General features: G+C 35.5%; 1 protein-coding gene across 2 annotated transcripts in view; it reads right to left on the reverse strand.

Annotated features, from left to right (window-relative positions):
• Nucleotides 1-17,249, reverse strand: part of Rps6kc1 (ribosomal protein S6 kinase C1) — a 196,616-nt gene that overhangs the window by 42,084 nt on the left and 137,283 nt on the right. For both annotated transcript variants that reach the window (XM_076831739.1, XM_076831738.1), the window contains exons 9-10: nt 1,585-1,632; nt 236-368 (exon numbers count right to left, since the gene is read on the reverse strand). In XM_076831739.1, coding sequence (XP_076687854.1) covers nt 236-368; nt 1,585-1,632 — 181 coding nt within the window. The remainder of the gene's footprint in view (nt 1-235; nt 369-1,584; nt 1,633-17,249) is intronic.

The following is a 17,249-nucleotide window of genomic DNA, read 5'->3' on the forward strand; positions in this document are numbered from 1 at the left end:
ATTATATTAGATAAATTCTATGAGAAACTAGGAAAGAAAGTTTGTATATAGTTCAAAAGAAATCTGCTGTGCACCCAAGTTTTCATTTTCCTTCCCATCTCTAAGTGGGAAGGCAGAGCAGAGGAATGAGCAAACAGCTTCTTGTATGTGTTTCACATAAGAAAGATGTTATGGAAACTAGAAAGCTAAACAGGTGACGTTCTTCACTACGTAAACAATCTAACTGCAAACCAACCTTCTGCATGCTGCAGCACAAGAAATACGGACTCCTCAGAGATGATGTACTTGTGCAGACACACCATGTTGGGCACACAGCGGGGGATGATGGTCTTTCTGTTCCTGCTGTATTCACTGCTTTTCCTTAGACCCTGACAGAGAACAAAAAGGTCAGTTGTACCCTCAGTTGCCTTTGGAGCCTGCTGTGCTCTGTGTTTATCAACCAAACTAATCTATCCGAGTTACTCCGGGCTTCAGAGAAACCACTCATCTGCTGCTCTGTGCCCCTCAGTCCCTGGAGGCTGTGCTGATGGCATCTGGCGTGAATCCAGAGAACAGAAGATGCCACAAAGCTGCCATTAAAATCAATTACGTGGGTCAGTGTTTTTATTAGAGATGCTCTCAAACTAAGTCATCAGGATGACACACAGTTATTTCTCTATGACCTTTTAAGTTTGATTTTACTTATGTACATCTTTAAAACAGGAGACGTTGTGAGATCAATTCAAATTCCTGGGACACAAAAGATATTCCTAGATTAAACCAACAACTTGAAAATTCTATTCCAAAATAGTACAAAGATTATTATAATAATAATCCAAGAGAACAAGTGTGTGTGTGAGTGTGAGAGTGTGAGAGTGTGAGTGTGAGTGTGAGTGTGTGTGTGTGTGTGTGTGTGTGTTTGTTCTAGTATCAGACTCTGGTTTCAAAGACTGAGGAAATGTCAATGATAAAGTATATTCATAAAAAGCAATGTGTTTCAGTATGTGTCAATGTGACCTACTGCCATGCCTTATCAGCAAAAAAGAAGTATCAGGAAAGGAAATATAAAACTAATCAAGGCACCTTCTGGATGCTATGGAAATGCTTAAATTAAAATAGTTTCAGATATATACCATCACAATTAATTCCAAAAACAATTATGAAATTGAGAAATTTTATCATCTTATTCGTTTCGTTATAAATTGAGTTAGATCAAAATGAGAGCCAGGGATGTAGATAACACTTTCCCAAATACCTGGAACAAAATTTCAGTTCTGAAGAAGTCATAATAAAAAATGAGAGTGTGTATGATATTCACAAATTACACAAAATTTATTAGAGATGTATTTAAACTACACACTACACATTTAAACAACACAAAAATTATTCTTCAATTGATCTAATTTATTTCCTCCCTATTTCAGAACATAAAACTTTTTTTAAATGTATGCTACAGGACATTTATCAAGTTGATGAAAGAACAGGAAAATAAATACAGATCACTACAAACACAAAAACATTAAGACATCCATACACACAAAAATTAAATCTTGTCTTTCAAAAGCACAATGTGAAAGTAAATTTGAAAATTCAAATTCTACTTACTTTTAAAATGAATGTCTGTTCTGTCCTTGTGTCCATTACAAGTAAAACCTATATAAAAATATGAGTAATCATTTAATCATAACACCATAAAACATTAACTCTACTTCTGGAAACTAAGAATTTATTAATTTCAGAATAGCTTGCTTTTAAATCCCCAAATCACAAGATATAAATAGTCTTATCCAAAATAGATGCTATTATGATTTCCTTTCCAAAAATACCATATTTTAGAAACATCTCTATGTGTCCTAAATGTATTTTTTAATGAATTTCTTAAAAGTAAAGAAAATATTTTAGACAAAGAGTTTTTCCTCATGGAATACAAATGGTGAGAAAAAAAAATAGTTACAAAAAAAAAAACTTAAATTAAAAAGAAACAAATTGTTCAAATCTCAGCTTTCTTCCCCAAACTTCTTATGCAGCAACTTGGTATAATGTGATCTTGATAACCCAGGCCTGGCCACCACCTCAGGCATCTGTTTGGTACTGCTTCTCTACCCTGGACCATCCTCAACTCCTTTTTACCATCAGCAAATTCTGTCAGCTCTATCCTTAAAATAAATCCAGAATTCAAACTCCCCTCACTACGTCTAGCTTTACCTGATCTAAGCAAAGATCAACTCCTTTCTCACTAGTAAAGAAACTGGCCTCCCAGCTGATCTCCTGCTTCTATCTTTGCTGCCCTGTGATCTATTCTCCAATGGCAGAAAGGTTTCCTGTTTAAGACATAACTTAGATCATGTAGCTCCTCTTGTCTTACTGAGAGAAAAAGTCTAACTCCATAAAATGATGTCAAGATCCTTCATGATCTCACACAGTGCCACCTTGAACTGTCACCCACTTCCATCTTGATGACTAGAGGAATGAACAAAGAAATTATCCCGCCATGTTAATTTTTATTATTATTATTTCTACATACTATGGCAATGGTTGGCAAACTTTTTCTGCAAAGAGCCAGGTATTTTAGGCTTTACAGGCACATGTGGTCTCTGTTGCTGCTTTCCCAATCCACCACTGTGGCACAAAACAGCCCAATCCTGGAAATGGCCAGGGGAAGGAGGAGTATTTACACCACCAAAATCAGCAAATGCTGCAAATCGGGTCTTTTTTCCCTTTCAAAAGAGCTGGCTGTCAAACATTTACTAATCCCAACTGAAAGAGGAGGGAGAGAAATCAACGATGAAAGAAAAAGTTAAGCAGGGGAAAATAAAAGAATGGTGAGAAATAACAGGGAAGTTAAGACAGGAAACCAGTTTGAAAAGATGGAAAATCCCATTTCAGACATGATGAACTTGAAGAAAGTGACAACTTCATCTTTGACCTCTCTTATGAGTATCTGACCTATACCATTTCAATTTCCATTTAGTTGCAACAGAATATTAACACAAGTACCTGATGACTATATCCCTTCCTTTTCCCCAAACCCTGCCCTCACCAAAAATAAAACAAAGTTACTGTTCTTCCCCCATAACAGCACCCTCCATGAAAACTCCCAAATCCAAGACTTCCCTAAGTCACTGTGAATTCCCATGTCTCCTACCTTCAGAACCAGTGACCAATTCTACTTCACAAGTACTACTCATAACAAGCCTCTCTCTCTTTACCTACGATATTTTAATTATTTACTATGTTCTATGCATTAGCTATGTGTAATCAATGTTAATCCTCTCAACAACCCAATGAGATAATTTTACATTCCAATTCTACATACTAAAGACATTATAGCTTCACAGGTAGAGCCTGTGATGGTAACTAACAATAGTATTTACCATTTGTGAGGATTTCAGGGAGACAGTCTTACAAAAGTACAGCCAATGGTTATTATTGCTATCACTATTGTTGCTATTTCTCCGGGAAATGTTCCCACAGCCACTTATCAAACAAGTACTCATCTTTCCATATTCAGCTCAAATATCACTCTCTCTCTCTCAATAACACTGATGACTTTCTTCCTTTGTTCTCCCATTTTATACAGTACTGACTTCTACTACAGCATCCCTAACCCTGCAATTTGGTTTTATTTATTCACCTGTTTTTCTCCCAACCCAACTTCAAGCTCTTTATGGAATTGTCATAGGCCGAATAATGACCTCAAAGATGTTCATGCCCTAAACTCCAAAATCTGTGAACAGGTTATGTTATGGCAAAAACAATTTTCAAGATGTAATGAAGGGGCAGGCCTTAAAATACAGAGATTGCCCTGGATTATATCTAAGTGGTTTCATCAAATCACTAGAACTTTTAAAAACAGAAAACTGTCTCCTGCCAGAAGAAATGGAAAGCACAGAAGTGATATGGCAGAAGAAACAGAGATAGGAGGCTAAGAGGGAAGTGTGGTTGCTGGCTTCGGAGACCACAGGTCAGAACCAAAGGGAGGAAGCAAGGAGCTTGCAGAGAGCCTGAGAAGGAATCCACAGGCAACTTCTAGGAGCAAAGAGCAGCTATCAGCTGCCAGCCACCAAGGAAACAGAGTTCAGTCCTACAACTGTGAAGAGCAGAATTCAACTAACTTAAATGAGCTTGGAAGCAGATTCTTCTCCAGAGAGTCCAGTAAGAAATACACCACTGTTGGCACCTGTGTCGCATCACTGCTCTACAGAACCCTGAGATAATAAATTGCATGGCTTTAGGCTGCCAAATTTGTGCTAACAGCAGTAGAGAAGAAACTATTTCTTCTATTACAGAACACACTGTAAATGTTCAATAAACTTATAATTAGTGAATTCTGGTCTAAAAGTCTGGAAAATACAAGACAAAATGGGAATGGGGTTTAGAAAATAAGTCAGGACTTATTTTCTATTTTTAATAAGGACTATACATTTATGTTTATGCACTCTCCATAAAGATAAAAGCTAAACACATGATAATGGACCCTACTAAAATGCCTTCTTTATACTACCAAAGTTCTGGGTTTTAAGGAATTTAATTGTATAACCAAACAGTTTTGTTTTTTTTTTTTTTTAATTTGTTGGGGGTGGTGGTGGTACCAAGGATTGAACTCAGGGACACTCAACCACTGAGCCACATCCCCACCCGTATTTTATATTTTATTTAGAGACAAGGTCTCACTGAGTTGCTTAATATCTTGCTATTGTTGAGACTGGCTTTGAACTTGTGATTCTCCTGCCTCAGCCTCCCAAGCTGCTGGGATTACAGGCATGGGCCACCATGCCCAGTGCCAAACAGGTTTTTATTAATCAATTTTTCGGATGAGGAAACAATGACAAAACTGTTAATCTACCTTGTGCACAAAGATAAGAAGTCATAGAGGCAAATTTAAATCCAGGCAGTTGACTCCAGAGTGCTTCCTCTTTAACTACTAAGTTATAACATATGTAAACAATATTTTGTAGTATTTATGTCTGAATTCTGAAAGTTATACACAGTTGGAATATTGTTGGTAGATAACACAACAATCAAAGTTTAGTGAGAAAAGTACAAAGAAAACCAGGAAAAGAGAGTGGTTCAGATGCCATAGAAAGAGAACACTTAATGTGAGAGTAATTATCTATCCCAGCAACTGAGAGACAACTTGAAGAACAAGGACTGAAAAATGACCACAGTCCACGGCAGTGAGAAATGGAGTAAACTGCGAAAGACAGAGGCCACACTGCCCTGAGACAGTAAGGGATGAAAAGAAAATGGGGTTGACACATACTAAATCTTTCAGTAGAGGTAAGTCAGAAGAAGGAAAAACACTAAAATCAAAGTGCTGGAGGGGGCATCAGTTCAAACAAAGGTTTAGACGTTGATTATTTTCATATAGAACAGACCTATTCTGTCCTCAATTGTCCTTTGAGCTATATTCACCAAAAATATGAACCATCAAGGCATAGAAATGCTTTCATAAAACCTGAACATTAAAAGAACATATCATGAGTGCAAATGGAGACACCGTGAACCTCTCTACAAAAGAAGGCTCAATAAACAGCTATGTCTATGAAGACATTTAGTGTTCCTTAAGTATCATTTTTACATCAAGTTGTGGCCCTTTCAAGTCACTCACAGGAAAGCCAGTCAAGTTTGAATAAGGCACATCTACATGAATAGAAAACATCTTACTAGGTAAAAGGTACGGAAGCCACACAATCAAAGAAAAGAGCTTCTTTTTCCTACCATACGCCTCATGGAGTGAACAGAATATACCCGCATAAATCAGGAGTGATATTCCTTTGCTGGTCTCACTTAGCCATGAAGCATGAAGCGCATCAGATAAAAAGGCCAAATTAAGATGGATAAGCATGGCTGGGAAGTGCTATGTTGTTTACATTTACTTTCTTTTCCTACCAAGTTTGTTTGCAACTAGACAACGTTCACATTGAGGCAATAAACACAAGAACATATGTGATTTTTTTAAAATGTGCCCTTTGACTGTCAATTTCTCCCAAACAGGTGTTGGCTAAATGATTATAAATTGGCCTCTGGATACACCTCTTCAACTGAGCCGTACAGGGCTGGTGATAATATAATTAGACCTAAAAACATCAGGCTAGTGAATGCTTTCCATCTGTTTGGCAATAATGTTTAGTTAACAATAGTCTTTAAAAGAAGCACCTTCAGCTTCAGTTCTTAAAGTTATTTATAGAGCCATTCTTAACACACCAGCACTCTTGCTAACAAGAGCTTTAGCCACTTAGAAATTATTAGCCATACGGCTGTACACAAAGAGAAACGGCTGTATACCGAGAGAAACGACTGCATTTAACATCTGTATCTTTCCAAATTTACACGCTTCAACCTCATTTAGAGCCATTTCTTAATGAACAGAGCTATGGCGCTGCATTAATATTATAGTTGCATGCACAAAGATCATAAGGAGCCAAACATTTTTTTTAATGCCAACAGTAGGCCAATCTGTAATGAAGCTGTCAGCATAAAGGACAAAATAATAGCTTCTTTAACCCTCAAACAGAATTTGTTCATTTGAGGACTAGAACACATCAATTTAAAAACTGCTCATGGGTTTGTTCACCTTTATAAAGACAAAAATCTAATTTGTACTAATTTGATACAATTGTCTTTCTAATAAAAGGCTCCTAAAACCATCTTTTATTTCATGATAAAACAAGTACTATAGCTAAAACTGTCATGAAATAATTACCTTGGATAGCATACCTTATTGAAAGAATACAATTAATGTATTTCTCCCTTTCATTTTTCACACTTACTTATCAGCACTGTATTAGCATATGGTCTTACAGAAGAGATTACTCCATCTTTACCCATACCAACATAGGGAATGACTGTTCCTAACGGGGTGGGGGTGGGGGGAGACAGCAACTAATCCCTTAAGAACTAGCCTCATCTGTTCTTCAATTCCACCAGAACAATGAAAGTTGTTCATTCTTCTCTCAAAATGTAGTAGGAAAAGTTCCAACTGATTATAGGTCTGAGTTTTTTCATTTCTACCATAAGGAAGGCCTCATATTTAACTAAACACCACCTTTGTAAAGACAAGACGGAGGGACAGAAAGTACACCAGAAGCACCAAACGATAATTTTTAAGCATGTAATGAAAAATATATTTGGAGAAAAGAAAAAAGATACGCTACTATTTAAAGACTGTGGTGAAGAAATATGGAAGGTTGCCTACAGTGGGGATTATGTGTCATATATCTAAAAGATTATAAATCTTTTTAGATATTTTACTGTTGACATTGGAAGTCTGGAAGTCTCTGAAAATAACTTTCATCTCCAATTTCTTTGAAAAGAAAGATTACCTAGGTAATTTGAGGGAATGAACATTGGTCTCTATTTTGGTAGCAGTTCACAGGATTGCAAAACAAGTAACAAAATCTAAAAGAATATTTAAGCCTGCATAGACAGTAGTAGTGGACAAACGCAGCCTGTCCCTTAGCTACAGTATCACAGTACAAATTCATGTTTGCTGGGTTAATATGAATAAAACTTCCACTGTGAAAGTTATACTGCTTATTTATTCACATAGAAATAAGCATCCCCCAAAAGATGGGATTGACACAATAAATAAGCCATAGAAAATTCGCAAGCCTAATTTTGCAAATAACAGTTTTTCTCAACATAATTTCAGATAAAAAAGATTGTATTTACTGTACCCTCTTTTAAAAATGGTCTACACTCAATTAGGATTAGATGAGTTTTTAACTAATCTCAAGGTGGCAACAATAGAATAGCTGGTAAAGATGTCCTTCTATAGGAATGCTTTTGAATAACAAACCTAGAGCACTAAAACTTTGCTTCTATCCCCTAATACCATACAATGATAATCAAATGTTATTCCTACTTTTTGCTAGAAATCCATCTCATTTGATATCCTTACGATAGTCAAAATGTGTCTCTACTATTAATTGTTAATTCTACACCTTATTGTCATAAGGCATCTCTTATAAAAATTCAACTACCAGAAAACAAGAAAGGGTATTAGGTGACGTTAATACTAATAATTCTCCCCCCGCTGGGCTCCAATGTTCCTTCTGTCTTTGGCGTCAGAACGCTAGTGATGTTCCCTGTATCACTGCCCAATAACTCTAAAAGCAAAAGATGCTGCACCCACAGCTTTTGTCCATCACAAGTTGCAGCATCAAGAGCATCAGCATGAACAGACTGTGTAGAGACACTTCTCTCATGTTATGCCATGAAACCAATCTGTTCTTGGTTTCACAAAAGTTTCATTGGTGCAAAGTAAAGTTTGAAGGGTAAAATCTGACATGGACACTTATAACTCTAAAGGATGGTTCAACCTACTGTTCCCAAGTATCTATTTTCATAGTGAAAAGCATAAAGTGTACCTCTAAGATTTAAGGGGAACAACAACAACAAAAGGTCCTTTGGAGCCTTCCCAGCATTTTATTTGTGCCAGAACGTCCAACACAGCACATTATCATGAAGTGAACAAACACTACAAAAAAAGGGATTGTGGATGGCAAAGTCAAGACTCACTAACTAATTTAGAACAAAGTGGAATATCTCTTTGAGGCAGGATGAGTTCTTTAGGCTTCTATCTAATCCAGGTATATCTCCAAATGTAGAAGACAACAGACCACGTTTAGAAGCACTGTATGAAGGTAATCCTCAAAAATCTACATTTCTTTTTAGTAAATAAAATCCCAAATACCATAATTTAAAGTATACTTTAAATGTTTATCCAAACAATTGTGACTCCTAAAAACATTCCCTATTGCAGTTTATCTACTTACCTTAGCTGTCTCAACTACTGCCAAAGAAGGGTAGAGACAGAGGAAAAAGAACCAAGTTAGGAAGAGCAAGTAACATAAAACCAAGCTGGTAAATAACTACTTTATCTATAAGAAAACAACTAAGTTTAATTTTCTTTAAATGCCCAGACATTTACAAAGGTTTTAGTATGCTAATTTTTTAATTAAAAGATATTTCAGTAGTCAATGCTCTTTCATATGCATTACTGATTCTTCATCAAACGTTAACTTTCCAACTTACCACCAGTATAGCCGGTGGCAGCCTGAAGGTTTACCATCTGCTACTACCCAAAGTCACTGTGGCCACCTTCAGAACATATGCATCAAAGCCCCAAGATAAGAGACGGAGGAAATACTGCCTAAGTCAGCATAAGGGGAATGATGAACCCAGAGGCAGGCAACAGGCAAGCTACCAGAAAATGCAGAGCATCAGGAACCATCAGTCACCCCACAGAAAAAGCACCCAAGGTCATGGGGGACTCCAAGTTGAACAAAAACACAAGAGAAATACTACTATCTAATGGGATATACTTAAGTCATTATGTGATGATTTTTCTTTACAAAAAAGAAACTATATTTAAAAGTATATTATTTTGTTTAAAATAAGCAAAAGCTGAATATAATGAAATATAAAATTTTAAGGTGTTTATTCAGTCTATAAGTAATAATAAAGGCATACATTGTTTATGCAGTCACAAAAATAGGGCACTTTGTTTTGAAATGCTTGTTTTTCTTGCTACTATTAGCACCCCCACCCTGCCCAACAATTCAAACATTACCCAAGAAAAATATACTTTGAGACAAGTTTAACAAAACCCACAAAATAACAATTAAAAAATCTGATGCCTGGCTACTCAAAAAATGTCATCTATTTATGGTAACATTTTTAACACAATGCCTATTTGAAAACAAAATACTATGGTGGCTTATAAACACAGAGAATCTCAAAAACCTAGATTTATTCAGTGATAATAATACTGAAATAAATTCAACATAAAAGAAATTCACTAATTTTCTTGAACTTAATCTTTTAAAATATGAAGAAAATCAATATATAAAATCTTTTTTTTTAATTATACAAAAAACAACTTTTAATTCCTGGTTTTAAAATGGCAACAGACACATTTGGTTTGTGTTCATTCTAATCTTAATCGAGGGAATTAGTTATAGTTTAAATCTACAGCATTATTAAAACATTCATGTGCTACCAGAACTGTCATAATAAAGCCATTTGTCTCACCCTCTACTTAAACTTAATACAACCATAACCTGCTGAATGCAACTATGTATAGTTTCTATAATCTAACATAATATTGTATTATGTGTGATGGCCCATGTGAACTCAATTTATACCTGTGAATACTTAGTAACTTGAATAATAATCATGATGATTTTTTTTAAGGATCACAGTCTGGCATTGTGATAATGGCTAAAAATATAACAAATGCACCTGAATAACTTATCTTCCAAGAAATGTTACAAATATATTAGGAAGTCATAATATTAGAAAAAGAAAAACAAACATTTTGGTACTGCTAAAACAGATTCATAAATATAGTTTACTCAAAATTCAAAGGCTAATCATTCCTACATTGTTTCAATCCTTTGAAGAGAAATAAAATATGGTATGCAAAGCTCTTCTTTGACAGACTAATATTAGGATCAGAAAAGATAGAAATTTTTAAATGCTTTTGCTATGAATATCAACAAACTGATTCAAAAGTTTATACAGAGATTCAAAGGGACATAGAGTAGCCAACACAATTTAAAGAAGAAGAATAAAATGGAGCACTAACATTACCCAACTCCATGACCTACTACAAAATTATAATAAGCAAGACATTGTGATATTGGCTAGAAAATAAACAATTTGGGGGGCTGTGGAGACACAGCTCAGTAGTTAAGCACTTGCCTAACATATACAAGGCTCTGGTTTCATCCCAGCATCACATACACGTATACACACAAGCACACAAAGAACAGATAAACAGATGGAATAGATTAATACAACAGGATGAAGAGCCCAGAAAGAAACCCATATAAATACACCCAACTGATCTTTGACAAAGAAGCAAAGGTAAAATGATGGATTAATGGCAGTCTTCAACAAATGCTGGAGCAACCAAAATTCTACATGTAAAAAGGTGAATCTATACTCAAACCTTACACCCTTAACAAATTTAACCCAAAATGGATGATAGATCTAAATGTAAAACATGAAACTACTGAATTCCTAGAAGATGGCAGATGGAGAAAACCTAGAGGACCTCACGCATGGTAATGACTTTTTGGATACAACATCAAAACCACAACCTGCCCATCAGTTAAAATGGACTTGTAGAAATTTATTTGATTATAAATGCATTATTACAAAACACCAATCAAAACAAAAAGCTTGATAAACAGAAATAAATCTAACAAAATACAACTGTATATAATCTACAGGCAACTCTAAATCTATGGACACAAGTAGACTAAAAGCAAAAGGACATAAGAATGTTACATACAAAAGTCAGCAAAAGAAAGCTGGGATGGCAAAATTATGGTATGCAAAACATTTTTAAACAAAAAGTTGTATGAGATAAAAAATATTATAAAACTAAAAAATTTTTTGAAAAGAGGAAAGGTAGAATATTCCATAAAGGTAAAGGGGACCTTTATATAGGAGACTACAACAAGAGTAGATATACTTACAACTCACATCATACAGGTGGAAAAGTTTCCCAAAATTCTATAGTACAATAGGGTCAATACCATTTTCAACAAATTATTATATATTTCAAAATAGCCAGTAGGAAGTATTTTGAATACTATCAAACAAAGTAATGATCAATGTTAAAGATAACGGTTACAATAATTACCCTGATCGAATCAGACATTGTATACTTATATTTAAATATCACATTGTAACCTATAAATATTTTAAATTATCATATGTCAATTTTTATTTTTCTTTAGGACTGGGAATATGGCTTAGGATAGAATACTTGTCTAGTGCACATGAGACTGTGGGTTCAATCTCCAAAACTTAAAAAAAAAGTGGGGGATGGGGAGAGGAAGAAGAGGAGAAACGATTTTTTAAATTTCCTTTTTAAATTGTGCCAAAGACTAATAGATACCTCACCAAAGAAGATAAACAGGTGGCAAATAAGTGCATGAAAAGATGTTCAACATTATGTCATCAGGGAAGTTATAATTAAAACAATGAGATACCACTACACATTGATCAGAATGGCTAAAGTCCAGAACATAGACAACAGCAAATGTTAATGAGCATATAGAGCTACAGGAACTCTCATTCATTGCTAGTAGGAGACAGTTTGGTGGTTTATCACAAAACTAAACACACTCTCATCATATATGATTCAGCAATTATGTTTCCTGGTGTCTACTCAAGGGAACTGAAAACAAGTCCACACAAAATTCTACACATTCTACAAATTCTACAGCAGCTTTATTATCAACACCCAAACCTGGAAGCAACCAAGATGACTTTTAGTAGATGAAAAGATTAATTAACTGTGGTACATTTAAACAATAGGATACCATGAAGCACTAGAAAGAAATAGGCTATCAAGCTATGAGAAGACATAGAGAACCTTAAATACTATTAGTAAGTGAAGAAAGCTAATCTGAAAAGTTTATCTGTAAGATTACTATATGACATTCTGAAGAAAGCGAAACTATGGTTGAGTGAATATAAAGATCAGCAGTTACCAGATATTGCAGGAGGAGGAGCAGAGGGATTAAATTGGCAGAGTACAGAGATTTTTAGGATAGTGAAAATACTCTGAATGATAATGTATTGGTGAACACAATTTATTATAAACTTATCCAAACATAAAAAATTTGAACAACACCAAGAATAAGCCCTAATATAAACTAAGGACTGTCAAAATTTTAGACAAATTAAATTTACTGGAATTTAACTGCAGAAGGAATGCTTCACCAATTAGTTAGTCCTCAGAACCAGAACAGGTTCAGAGAACTCCACCCAGCAACATTGTTAGGCAACACGTATGCCAGAAAAAGGAAGTAAGGTACAGAAACAACTCAGCATTTGTCTTATTTGAATATGGTATGATCAGTTAGCCACCTGTGACTGCTGTGTGACTAGCTGAGACTCAGGTGTTTGTTATAAAAACAGATGTTATAGTTTGGATCTTGACTGTTCCCCAAAGGCCCATGTGTTGAAGACCTATTCTCCAGCCCATGGTGCTTCTAGTAGGTGGGGTCTACTGGAAGGAAGTTAGGTCATTGGGAGAGTGCCCTTGAAGGGGATCCTGGAACCTTGCACCCTTATGCTAGAGTAGGTGGTTAGCTAGAGATCAGCAGAAATAGAAGGGGACAAGAGAGAGGAAGACTTCTGTAAAACGCCACAATACCTCCATTTGATGCCATAAGGCCATAAATTCCCATCTCCCCTTGCATAGGTTAATTAATTTCTTCTATGGAAGAAATTAATCTCAGGAATGTAGGAAGACTACTACTGAGAGCCACTCAAAGGCACCACTAGTCTCCCTCCCCCACATTCCACCAAAATGAGCCAATCCACTCTGTAGAGTTACAAAGGCACACATGTTCCCAAGGTCACACATGTGCCCACAAGCTGCTCCAGGGGTCAGCTGACCGTCTGCTAGTGGCAGTAGGCCAGAAAGAGCAAAGCAACCCAGTATTCACACAGGGCAGGCATGGAACTTCCCCCAAAATGGGTAGACTGTGCAGCAGCATAAACCCTGGGCCTGAAGAGGTGTAACAACCTGCCACACCAGGGTCTCATGCTACTGTAAATTCTCACACCTTATCCTAATAAAAGCCTAAGCCTAATCATTTTAGTTCTGGCCAATCTGTCCACCCCTCTCCCTGGGTATACCTCACTTTCTCTTGCCTTTCTCCTAGTACAATAAACCTGCTCTAATTACCATCCCTGCCTTGCTACACTCCTGTTTCTGCACTGGGGTAATTACCCTAATCATTAGGGCATTACACCCAAGGACTAAAGATCACTCCACAGTCAACCTTCAGTTAACACTGTCTCTTTTTGTTTCCTGGCTGCCATACACACTTTGGCCACAATGTATTATGCTGCCACAGGCCCAAAGCAACTGGGCCAAAAGACCATGGATTGAAAGCTCTGAAACCATGAGCTACAAATAAACCTTTCCTTATTTTAAGTTGATTATCTCAGGTATTCTGTCACAGTGGAAAAAAGCTGACTGACACAATATACTCCTAAATTTGTTTTTCCATTAGTTGCAGTTCCTTACATAAGTTCAGAGGCATTCTCACGTTAAACTTAATTTAACAGGACTTTGGGTGATAATGATATGCCAAATATCAATATAGATTTATCAACTGTAACAAATGTATCACTCCGATGAGGAATTTTGATAAGGGGGAAAGCAATGCATGTGTGAGCACTGTGGAAATATGGAGAATTGCTATATCTTCCTCTTAATTTTTCTGTACACCTAAAACTGTTCTAAATAAAAATCTATGAGAAAGAAAAAACTGATCTACTTCCCTTCCAAAAGTAACTGGTCAAACCACTGGATTATGGAACAAATAACTAAATCTAGTCCTGCCCTAGAGCAATGCAAAATATAGGTTATTCTTCAATAAATAATCCAATGTTATTATTTCAACAAACACGAATTTAAAATATATTACATTCTATGAGACAAATGTCAATGAATGTTAGCCATTCCTCAATGATGTCTCTTACTAGGGTGTGAGGTTAATGATTTAGTGAACAATAAATCTATCACAGAAATGTCTTTTATATATGAAAAAGAGTTTTACTTTGTGTAATTTTTCAAATCCTAGTCCTATACATCTATTACTTCACAAAACCTGCTTCCAAAGGACATGGTGTGTCTTTGTAAGGAGTCTGGATATAAATATAGCAAAAGCCAGAATATAAAAGACAGAAATATTGGGTTTAAAACTGAATTGCTAAAGAGCTAGGAAAAACAGCCACTTAGGAGGCTCTTCTCAGATCCAAACGCTTTAAAAGCTAGATCTCTACACCTTTGTCATTCTCATTTTGATTGTCTGTTTTCTGTTTTTATGAAGAACTTGCCCAAGGCCATGAAGAAATTACGCTAAAGACAGGTTAAAACTCTAAAGTTCTGGATTTATAGGCCCCAAGTTCAGCTCATGCCATTCAATTTCATAATGAATTCATTTATTCTATTTCTCTAGTTTGAATTCTGAAGTTCACTGGAGATGACTTGACACTGTTAAATTTAGATAAAAATTAATTCAATTAAAAGTACAGTCTAATGTATTCACAGTCTAATGTATTTAGCTTTAGATCTCTGTTTTCATTTGCTAGAAAAACCTAATATTCTAAGGCTGCTATAAACTATTTCACTGTCCATTCATAGCCAGGTTTAATATTCTCATTCTTGTCCTAAAGGTGCTCTATAAATATGCTTGAATCAGGTTATAGTGCCTGAAAACTGAAATGAGTCCCTAAAAAGCAGCAAATATATATCCACCTAGTTCTCTTTTATATAGTGTTCAGAACTGATGCAAGATATAGCCAGGTAATAGAGACTCACCACTCATAATGATTATGGCAATGGGAACAACATGCTCAAATCAATCAATACACATCCCACTAAGCTGCCAATGTCAAAAGTAGCCTGATCCCAAGTAAAAAGAAAATGTCTCGAGGACAAGGAAAATAAACCCTATTATTTTAAAAATGTTTTTAATGAGTTTGTGCTTTAATAGCAGATGGAGCCTAACTTCTGGTATTGATTAAAATTTAACAGTATTTTAATGTGACCTAGAGAATTTATTTAGTATAAGAACACAATGTGTTCATGTTCTGAAAAATTCCCAAATATTTCAAAGCTCGTATGAAACACAAAGGCATAACATTCATTCTCAAATTGACAATTTCAGTGACTGCAACAAAGTACCTGCCAACAATCTACAGGTGTGCTCTATGAGAGATGGTGAACATGGGAGCAAGAGGGAAGTTTTGACAGTTTTCAGTTCATAATACTCTCTTGCTCTGATGCTGCAGGTGTAGAACAGACTCACAGATTGTTTGAAATTTCCAAACACATATATTGTCTCTTCCTGTTCCCTTCACAATTACTCAAAAAGCATGCTTAGTCATTTGAGCAATTTGAAGGCTCACTGGAAAAGCCACATAAATAAGATCAAAAACTACTGTACAATATGAATCAATGCTATGAGAGATAAGTTCAAGGCACTAAAAGAACACAAGCCAAAAATATTTAGATGGATAGTAGAGAAAAACAACGGCGGTTTCTAAGAGAAGACAACAATAAGTGAGGAAGGAAAGGAAAAGAAGGCACTCCAGGAAGAGAAGTAAAACATGATGACTTTGCATACCTACATGTTCAATGCATTTCTGTATCTACAGTTTGGGTTCATTTGTATGCCTCTGCATTCAAAATTCGATAGGCAAAAGAAGTATATGGGGGTGGTCTTGGTTCATCCAGAAGGGGAAGAACCCAGCAGAAAATCAATAGAGAAAGGAGGGGCTAGATCAGAATTGTTTTTGTAGGTTTAGTTAGAAGTTTAACCTGATCCTAAAACCTATGTAAAGGCATTAAATTTTAAGCAAGAGAGTTATTAGATTTATTTATTTATACTGGGGATTAAATCTAGGGGTACTTAACCATTAGGCTACATTCCCAGCCCTTTTTATTTTCTTAATTTACTTTTATTTTTGAGACAAGATTTTGCTAAGTTGCTTAGGGCCTCACTAAATTGCCAAAGCTGGCCTTGAATTTGCAATCCTCCTGCTTCAGCCTCCCAGGTAGCTGGGATTACAGGCATGTGCCACCATACACAGTTAGTTTCAGAAGCTCATTTTTCTAAAGCATCACTTTTATAAATGATTGTCACAGCAGTGTGAACAATAAACTAGAGGAAGATCACATTAGAGAAAAACAATGGTACATTTTTAAAGGGGGATTAAGAAAACTGCTATAAATTTTAAACTTGCAAATGATTTTGGATGCCTGAGTTTTAATTTGAAGCATGGAATAAAAATGGGTTAAACATACCTATTGGTACCTAAAGGGTACTAGGTCAATCTAAAATAATAATTTCAGTTATATGTCACTGACAGGACTCGATCATATTATGTTCAATAAACAAATTTATTAACGACTTGTAAAAGGTCAAAAAGACATGTTGATCAAAACTATGACTGTCAGGAAGCTGGGAGAGCTATATAATGTGTTAACTTTAATATTCTCTTAAGTATAAATCACTAGTCCCTCTCAAAATTCCATTAACTAACAATAAAGGAATTTTTAAAGATATGAAATAATGACTATAAAAAATCAGAAGAGTAAAGATGAAAAAATCTGGACATTTTAGAAGACAAAAAATAAATGCTAAGTGTCCATAGAGAGAGAGAGAGAGAGAAAAAAAAGCAAGCCAATTCTTGTTGTAGAATCCCAGAAAAAAAGATGTAAA

The sequence above is a fragment of the Callospermophilus lateralis genome, chromosome 13 (genome assembly GCF_048772815.1).
Source record: "Callospermophilus lateralis isolate mCalLat2 chromosome 13, mCalLat2.hap1, whole genome shotgun sequence".
NCBI lineage: Eukaryota > Metazoa > Chordata > Mammalia > Rodentia > Sciuridae > Callospermophilus > Callospermophilus lateralis.